This window comes from Octodon degus, unplaced genomic scaffold (assembly GCF_000260255.1).
Source record: "Octodon degus isolate 3935 unplaced genomic scaffold, OctDeg1.0 scaffold00106, whole genome shotgun sequence".
Lineage (NCBI taxonomy): Eukaryota > Metazoa > Chordata > Mammalia > Rodentia > Octodontidae > Octodon > Octodon degus.
The window spans coordinates 3,746,964-3,757,054 of NW_004524682.1; the positions used below are offsets into that span (position 1 = coordinate 3,746,964).

At 34.5% G+C, this 10,091-nt stretch overlaps 1 protein-coding gene across 1 annotated transcript in view; it reads right to left on the reverse strand.

The window, feature by feature from the left end:
- Positions 1 to 428: 428 nt before the first annotated feature.
- Positions 429 to 10,091, reverse strand: part of Lipi (lipase I) — a 58,142-nt gene continuing 48,479 nt past the window's right edge. The window contains exon 12 of the mRNA XM_023724124.1: positions 429 to 513. Within this exon, the coding sequence (XP_023579892.1) occupies positions 429 to 513 (85 nt within the window). The remainder of the gene's footprint in view (positions 514 to 10,091) is intronic.

Genomic DNA, 10,091 nt, shown 5'->3' on the forward strand with positions numbered 1-10,091 from the left:
AGTCTATGGTAAATATTGTAGGACATATATAAGGTAACCAAACTAAAGAGATTTTTGAATAAAATCAGAATATAGCCTCACCTAGTGGAATCCATTGATAATCTCAAAACTCTTAATGGTAAGGCCGCAGGATGATAAATTTGAGTGTTACCTGAGAAATGCACCTGAGCAAATCCTGCCTCACAATAAAAATAAAAAGTGGGCTGAAGTTGTAGCTTAGCTTGAAAGTCCATAGTTCAATTTCCAACAATAAAAAAGCAAAAACATTCTGAATATTTTACATATGCATTTTATTTTCTATATTTTTGATTCAAGAAATAAAATATGTCTGAATTGTAGATAGAGCAATACATTCCAAAAGACCAGTTAAATCATTCTCATTTACAAATCCTTTGATTCAGAAAAAAAATTTTATTGTTAGACGAAATTTAAATCTTCTTTATACATGTGACAGGTTTCAGAAACAATTCCTCTGATTCCTTAAGTACAAAATTATAGCTGCAAAGTGGTGGTCTGTGAAAGAGAAAAAGAGAACAATGAGTAAGATAGCAAACTTTATTTCTTTTGCATGTTAATATCAGAATGGTCTAGGTCTGTGACTAGCTAAATTCTCCAAATGCAGGCATTTGGAATGAACCTACGGGATCTGTGTTACTCCATCTCATTTATTTGTGTAGGGCTGAAGCAGACATGGTGCCTGTAGGAAGGAAAAGTGCTCCACTTGAATGAGTCATGGCTGATTCACAAAATTACTTCAAATTGTGTGAGATATTTAGTTGGATACTGAAATTTGAATTCAAATTGTAAGGGCCAGGGGACTCATTCCAACATGGCCACCTCCGGGGAAGAATATGAGTGAAGTGCACAGGCAGCTTTTGCCTTGACATTGTATGAAACATTTGCCTCATATTAAAGTGAAGTACAAACACCTGAAACATTTCATCTTGAAGAGATTTTTCATGTCCTTAACAAAGCACTGTGATTCTTAGTCAGGTACAAGATTATCAGATCTTGTCCAATAATCTTGAAAAACTGTTAGAATTAGAAACCAACTAAAATAAGAAAAGACTGCTAAAATCTCAGAATGGTAGCAAAAGAAAACATGTTGGAAAGAAATGGGAATTTGCGGGGCTGATAATCATGAAACTAGGAAAGCGAGCTGCGTCAGCCATGCAGGAGGACGCAGCTCACCCTCAGTTCCCCAGCACTGCTCTAGCCCCAGAGCGAGTCCCCTCCCAGCTCGCCTGGAACTCCACTGAGCATGCTTTCGGATACTCAGGAGATTCTTTAATTCAAGTCATGTTAGTTTTTAAGTGAAACTGCTTAAAGGCAATAAAAATAGAAATTAAGAGAATTGTATTTTTATTCATGAAAGTTGACAGTATATCACAGTATTTTCCATCTGAGTTCATAAAAGGGAGTTTGGAATTTTGATATTAATAATATAACAATAAAAGTAAAATAATATTTCAGATATACTATCTTTGGATGTTGACCAATGTGGCTTTTATTAAGTTGGCAGGGAAGAGAATTTGTATATCTGTGTTTAGAATAACTGCATGTAGTAGAAAGATCATACATCTTCTGCATTATTAAGAAATAATAAGTAAATGCCTTATCTATTTCCCCAAGTAAGTGTAGGTACACTTAGCAAATTCTTCCTTTTTTCTGCAACACTTCCTTTCACTGAATGTACAAAGGCCCTGAAATTCCTGGATGTACCTCACTTTTAATTTTGCATAATAGAATAAGTACACCATTAGACACAAATGGGTAAATTATCCCATTGTCCTGTTTATGTGTTTATAATAGAGTACTCAAGCAAATGTGTTATTGTTGCTTTTATATAATATAATGGAAGTTCACAACATTATTACCACTGATATGTATTAGCTGCTAAAGAAAATACAAAATAATAATTAAAAAATTACACATGATACAAAATTTCACTAAACAAAATAATATGAATTTGACAGTATTTGTTGTATTGCATAGTGTTGTCTCCAAATCAGTTGTTAGGTTACGAGATATATGCATGAAAAACTTAAAAAAGAAAGTAAAAAACAATTAAGAGAAATTAAGAAAAGAAAAAAAAGACAAAAATTTTATCATTAATGTATTAAATGTGCAATTTATTCAGTATTCCACATCTCACAAAACTTCCATGAAGACAGTAAAATTGGTTCATCAGGGTCATAATGCCTGCTTACATTAAATTTCAACAAAATATATGAAAAAATGTTTTTTCTTTTCACTGGAACTAGCCATCTAATTGCATTATCATCACTCTAATTTTGACATATTAACTCCATATTATGTATAGTTCCTTCTCCCAAACAATAAAAATGCTTTGTAAGTTAGAAGAAACTTTGTGATACATTTTTAACTCCCATGAGAATATTATGTTTGCTTTTGTAATTTCAGAAAACACAGTGAATATTGTATGTCTAAGGTTTTATTTTCCATAAATTCAGAGATATGAACATATACAATATAAAGTTTAATGAATATAATGTAATAAATCCTGTGAAATTGCTAAAATTTAAGTATAATCTAGTTATAAATATTAATCTGAGTATCACATAAAATTATAAAAAATATTTGATAAAGTCAGATCCCCTCAGGATTTACTCTGGAACCCTGTACCTCAGATTGTAGATCCTTTGTCAGTGTCAGCCATGTGGATGAGTCACTACCATTGCTTGGCAAATGTGTTCCCTGTGAAAGCCTGAGAGAATGTTTTCTCTCCATATGACTCTCTTTAGGCACACTCTACATCATCGATCACTTTTCTCTGTGGCCCCATAATCTCTTGATCAGAAATTCTGGGACATCACTGAGTTACAGGATGTTACAGTACAGGTTCTTTTGTGTCCTGAGTCCTCACTGACCTTGAAAGGCTAGGGCCAAAGTGTTGGCTGTCCTTGCAGCCTTTCTTGTTTTCTAATTTTTGGTCTGCAAATTTAAGTTGTTAGCCCTCAAGAAGAGAAGCTTAATGATACTATTACCCTATAATATAGGCTGTTGAGCTTAACTTCACTATCTGTCTGAATATCAAACATCTTAGACATAGTATGGAACAGGTATTGCTATGTTAAACTTTAAATCCCTATAGCACATAAAGAAAAAGAAAGAAAAAAAAATAGAAACAAACAATTACATATTTTACACAGAAATTTAGAAATCTAACCATATACAACATAGCAGAACAGTCCTATGACATTTTTTCTTGTCTCTTGTTTTCATTTACTACCCTTTTGTTTTAAACAAACATTTACTTGAAAGACAGTATAGCAGTAAATGATATGACAAGTAGTACATATTTAGACAACCAAATACAGAAGTTGCATTTCTTGTTATATAGGTCTTGCTTTATCTTAGTCTTAACCATCCAGAAGAAAAGAATAAAAGTGAGGTATGAAAAGTAAAGCCATATTAATATGCTGAGTGGTAAAAGGCTCAAGTCAACAACTTCAACATTGCCAGTCCTACAGACAACCCCCTACTATTGTGCACTACAGGACTATATTGGATTATTTTGCTGAACTCATGCACCTACAATATTTAAATGGCAATGGAATATCCATCTCTGGCAAAGCTAAACAAAAAAGGGGATACAAATGAAGGACCATTTAGTATCTGTACACACAATATAGTTAGGATATATATACAGCTACTTTTTCTTAATTCAATGAGAAGAAAGATTTGTACTAATAGTATAAATAGGATATCATGTCTGCATCACGTACTATGAATAACCACTACGAAGACAACAATATGCAATGTATTAATTATTGAAACTGTCCTACTAATCAATTTTGAAACTGTCTCATTGCTATTTATTTCTCAACAACATTAATAAAAATTTATTAAAAATAAATAGGCTTCCTCATTTCAAAAATCTTTCTAAGGCTTTTGCCCAAAAAAATAAAACCACATCTAATATTGTTTTTGAAAATGTCCCAGAAGATTCTAGGCAATAAGAGAGACAGAAAGAGATGATTCCTGTGTCCCATAGTAAAGTGACTCCTAGGACACGAGGCCCGGTGCAGAGAAGAGCCTTCCCGAAGCACTGGGCATAATTCAGCCTATGCACAGCACTGCTCCAGCGCTGCCTGCCACATCATGAAAGCACAGCCTGAAATAAAAGACTGTAAGTTATTTAACAACTTATTTAAAACAAAGCTTTAAAAAAATTATGGGAATACAATACATATATTTCCCCCCCAGTGGCAGAGTGCTTACCAAACAAATGCAGTCCTGGGTTAAATCCTCTGCAATGGGAAAAGGAAATTATATATCACATATCATATGGATAATTGATTTTCTCTCTCCCCTTTTTTGTGAGCTGCTAGCAAGTAAAGACTAGCAAAACAAACCCACACAAAAAGAAGAACCAACCAATTGAAAACAACTCACAAATTAGCACAGTTGCGGGAATCGGCACACAAACACGCTAAAATAGTAAAGTCCACCTGCATTTCATGTGTTCAGCAAGTTAAGTAGAGACCTTAACACTTTAGAGAATGCAAATAAAGCTTCCAGAAATGAAGACAACAGTGTTTGAGTAAAAAAATTACCCTCTCTTGGATTAATACCAGATTGGATTTGCATAAAGAAAGATTACTGAATTTCAATATATAATAACATAACCTATCCTAAGTGCAATGCAGAGAAAGAGTAGAGTTAAAATTTAACAGAGCATCAGTGAACTGTAGGACAAATTTAAGTGTCCTAATAAAATAGAATTCATAGTTTCTACTCCAAAAGAATGAGAAGTGATACAGGAAAAAGAAGTTTAACTGAAAATGAAATTCAATAAAAATTTGTAATCTATAGGCACAAGATACCAATATCTTTCATACACAAAATCCACTCAAGCAATTCATTTATGTGAACATGTATGACCATATTACCAGTACTTGAAGATGCTGCTATACTGTCTTCATAAGTTAATTGTAATGAGAATACAGAAATCTGAAGAAAATAAGAGATCACAATCCAATTGTCCCTAATAAGCATAAACATAATTTTTTATTCAGGATAAAGGCAAAATAAAGACTTTTTCAAACAACCAACAATAAAGTATTCCCTAGTACATTCACAATTCAAAAAGACATTAAAGGGACAATTTTAGCTCAGAAGGTAAATTATACTACCTATGGCAACCTTACATGATTTTTCCTAATAAATTTTTAATATAATGTCTGTTTAAACAAAAAAGAGTACAATATGCTATGGAGTGTGTAGAAGTTTATGTACAAGGAATATAGTTGCAAACAATAATATACAAGCTAGATTGGGAGAACAGAAGTACATTAGTATGCTTGGCATGTTCTAGGAGAAGTAGTAAAACTTATTGAAGGCAGACAATGATAAATAAAAGATAACAACATAAACCCAAGGAATCCAAAGTCAAAGATATATGGCCAACTTACTCAGACAAGACGTAAAATGGAATAAAGAACTGTTCACTATTTCCAAACAGAAGCAGATAATGAGGAAAAAATGAAAAACAAGAAAACAAGTAGTGAGATAATAGAAGTAAAGTTAACTATGTCAGTATTCATATTAAATTAAATATGTAAATATTCCCAATTAAGTGGCAGTTATGTCTCTGCATGCCTACTAGAAAAGCTCAACTGGAAACAAGGCAAGCAAGCAAACTATAACAAATCAGTGACGCCATGTGGGTGCAGAAAAACAAGAAACTCCCATGTGTTGCCTGTAGGTATACAAAGTACAAGGTCAGCTGGCAAACAGTTTGCAGTTTGCTGTAAAGTTAACACACCTTTACCGTATGACACAAGAATCCCACTTCTACATATATTTCCAAGGAAAATAACAATTTATGTTCACTTTAAAACATGCATATAAACACTTATGGTAGCTTTATTCCTAGCAAACCAAAGGAATCTACAGCCACATGTCCCTAGCTGACAGAAGATCAGGACTTGCTGTTCATCTGTAGAGTGGAACACCATCTATTAGCGTATTTCCATTGGTAAGAGCAACAACATGAAAACACACTTAGAATGCCTTCTATCACATATACTACTTATGTAATGTCTGGAAAAGGCAAAATCAGGGAAAGCGGTCACCAAAGGGTTGGGTTGGGGCACAGGTGAAAACCTACTAGGCAGGCTTAGAGAGGTTTCGTGGTTGATATGGATATGTGAATCCTGATTGAGGTAGCAGCTATGACTTTGTGTTTACAAAGTCCAGAGAACTACACATCAAAAAGAAACAAAACAGTGACTCATCCACATGGCTGACACTGACAAAGGTTCTACAATCTGAGGTACAGGATCTCAAGATAAATCCTGAGGGCATTTCACTGACCTTGTCAGACCAAAAAGCTACAACTCTTGTTGCACAGGTCCTGCTTTACCTTGGTCTTAACCATCCAGTAGAAAAGTATGAAGACGAAATATAGGAAGTAAAGCCATGTTGTTATGTTGAGCTGTGGGGGACTCAGGTCAATAATTTCTGACATTGCCAGTTAAACAGAAGACCCAATGATATTATGGGCTTCTGTACTCTTTTAGAATATTTTGCTGAGTTTACACACCTATAATATTCAATAACGGAACTTAGAAAAAATGGGGTATACCGATGAATGTCCATTTTGTATTTGTGTATTCCAAGTGGTTAGGATAGATATATAGTTGCATTCTCTTAATGAATAGAATGATTTTTTCTAATGGTGTTTGTAAGTAGGATCACAAGTCTGCATCTTGTACAGCAATTAACCACTGAGAAGAATGTATGCAGTGTATTATTTGTTGAAACTGTACTTTCGATTTGATTTGAAACTGTCTCATTGCTATATGTTTATCAATAAAACTTTGAAAAGAAAAAAGAAACAAAACAAACTGTTACTAAGTAAAGATTTTAAGAAGTAGTTTAAGTCAAAGGTTTTATTTTCATGTCATTCTAGTTCACTTTTGAGGGGTTTTCTTAATGTATTTAGTACAGGATCTACACGGTCTCACTAAAGAGATTGAACTCATGATGATCCTCCTGTTTTCAGCCTTCCAAGTGCTGGGATTACAGGTGTGTGGCACCACACCCTGTCTCATTCACTGTCTCAGCAGGCCCCAGGGTGGGGCCGGCATGGCATCCTGATGATCAGACCCTGGTCCCTGTAACTGCCTCAGCAGACGCTCCAATTCACTTCTGTAGTGCACATTTCTGTCATAATTTCAAAGTTCTAAGATTGTACTTTACCGGAAGTACGTGGAAGGGGTTCTTGATTGTAGTCTCTGTCATACTTGTTACAGAGAGATAATTCCTTGAGTATACAGCTTGTTGTACACTACTGGATCACGATTTTTATAATTCCATTTCCAATAATTTGGCATTGTCAATTCTCATTAGCTGCATGTTATATGTATGGATGGCTCTAAAGATGAACACTCACTGGATGGTTATAGCGATTATTAATTAGCTTAGAGTCTACATGAATCCAAGCATCTGCTAGCATCTCCAGCCAGGTGAATGTGAGGAGTTTTTCTAAACATCAACAGAATGTATTTTAATGTCTCTACCTAAATAGAAACAATGTCATCCAATATTTTTTTACTTTAGTTAATGCCCATAGTCCACCTACAGTTTATACTGCATATCAGAATTAAATTTACATACATCTTTATGTTGTGCTCTTGAATGTAACTCAAAGACTCTTCCCTATTTGGGGCTTAACGTGTGAATCACAATTTTTATGGCATTTGTCCAGGTGAAACGTGGGTAAGCAGATGAGTGAGACAAATATGATGGTGGATATATATTTGTCTTTCTCTTTCATTTCTCCTTGTACTAAGTGACACACAGAGAGGAAATACACTTAAGGACCACTGGCCGTGGTGTCACTGGCACTCAGAATAAAGGTGCAAATGTCATGAGTCGAAGTGGCAGATGTGAAAATATTCCTCCTCCTGATCTTGCTTCTATGCCAGGAAATCATTTCTAATGCAAATAGTTGTCTGTGTATAGATACACACTGTTCACTAAAACCAACCATTGTGAAAAAGGAGAAATCCAAAAAGAAATAATGAAATTTAATATTCCACAACAAAATGTAATATAAGGTAGCCATTAGCTTATGATTAAAAAAAAACCTGCTTATAACAGCGGCTAGAGTTGTACAGGTTAGCGACATTATGCTCATCTTTCTATCCTTATAAACTGGAAACCTGGGAAGCCATTATGGTAAGTTGTGCTATTATACACACAGGATCTGCTTCTAAGTACATAAATTCATGACTTCACAATAACCTGTGCTTACAACAAGGTGTTTAGTGGTATTTTAGCTGAAAGAGCACAGATGAATTAAAATTCTCACAGATTTTTGTGATGAATAATTGCATCTACTAATCTGTGAATATATTGGAGTAAAAATAATAGCTATGAAGAAAAAACAAAAGAAAAGGAAAAGGAGTAACAAATTTCAAACCCCAAGTTTGTCTTTGCATCATTGAAAAGTTACTTCTTAGCTGAGTAAACTTACACATGTTATTTGCCATCATCAAATTTGTGTCTCTTTATTAAATAAACAAATGCTTTATAGAGTTTTGGCAAGATTTATAAAATAATATGGAATGTGGTATATTACAAACAAATTTATCTATTATTTGTTCACTCATACAAAAATTATCAAAGATGTTTCTTTAATGCTCAAGTATTCAGTTAATAATCCCTGGTATACAATGTTTCCCTGTATGCCCTTTGCGTTATCTGAGACATGCAGTGTAATTTGGATAAAACTAACAACTTTTTCCTTATGTCCTACGTGTTTAATGTAAAAAGGTTAATTCAGTTTGGTGCAAAAAAAATTCACAATAAATTTCACCTGTGAGATGAAATTGATAAATTTGTTTTTTCCAAATTTCTTAGTTTATTATGTTTAGAGACTTCCTATAATATGTCCAACAGCCCTTGTGGGTGAGGGTATTTATTGCTGCAGTTGTCAGAATTGTATAAGTGAGTAAAATTTGTGTAGTATATTGAGAAAGTAATAATAAATATGGTCTCTACAAGAAACTAGAAAAATTAAAATGAGAGTGAAACTTAAAACTTTCACGGGGCATTGAAAATGAGAAAAGGTGTACACTGATTATTTTAAGAAACTGACAGGGGCCAGCAGGATAGCTCAGTGGTCTACAGTGCCTTGTCTACAGGCAAGCTTAGGCAAGCGTAGTAGACCACAGCACCACATGCTGTGCCAGGCCCACTCCCAGGGCGCTGCATTGGTCACAAAAAAAGAAACTAACAAATCTACTTCCTATTATCTTTGTGGTTAGTGTGTTGGTTGAGTTGTACATTTACAGACATGGGGAGATACAAAGAAAGTTAAAGTGAGAGCCATTCAGGGATAGAAAGGAAAATGGGGAAATACAGAAAGACAATGTCCTTTATGTACAAGAAATATTATTAAATAGATTTATATGCTTTCTAATATATATTTTGTCTCTGTGCACTGGGGATTTAATCCAAGGTCTTTGAACTTAACCAATTCCCAGTGTTTTTATTTTTTGTGACAGGATCTCTCTCAGAGTTACTAAGTTGTCCACAATGGGCTCAAATCTTTAATCCTCCAAGCTTTGCCTTCCAGAATGCTAGGATTATTAAGTAAGTGCTGACATATCTGGTTTGTAAAGTATTTCTAAACAAATTTCATTGAGATTGTTATTAATGGTTCAGTGTTTTATAATGTATTAGCCATCTTTCCTGCGCTAATAACATAACATTTGAGGGTCACATGTTAAAGCACAAAAGGTTTAATTTAGTTTATGGTGGTAGGAGGAGACTCACTATGTGGTCTACATGCTTCATGGCAGAAACCTCAGGTTGGTAGGACTTGGTAGGGGACAGCTGCTTGTGTCATGGAAGCCTGAAACCAGGGCACAGAAACCATGATGGAGAGGTGAGGCCGGGGACCACAGAGTACCAAAGGTCACATATTCATGACCCAGCCAGACACTGCCTGGAGCATGCTTTACTAATCCACTAGGCATTCCTTAATCCAATTAAATTGACAAATCAGGATTAATCATCATAGGAAATAGCTACACTTGTGTTTCACAACTGTT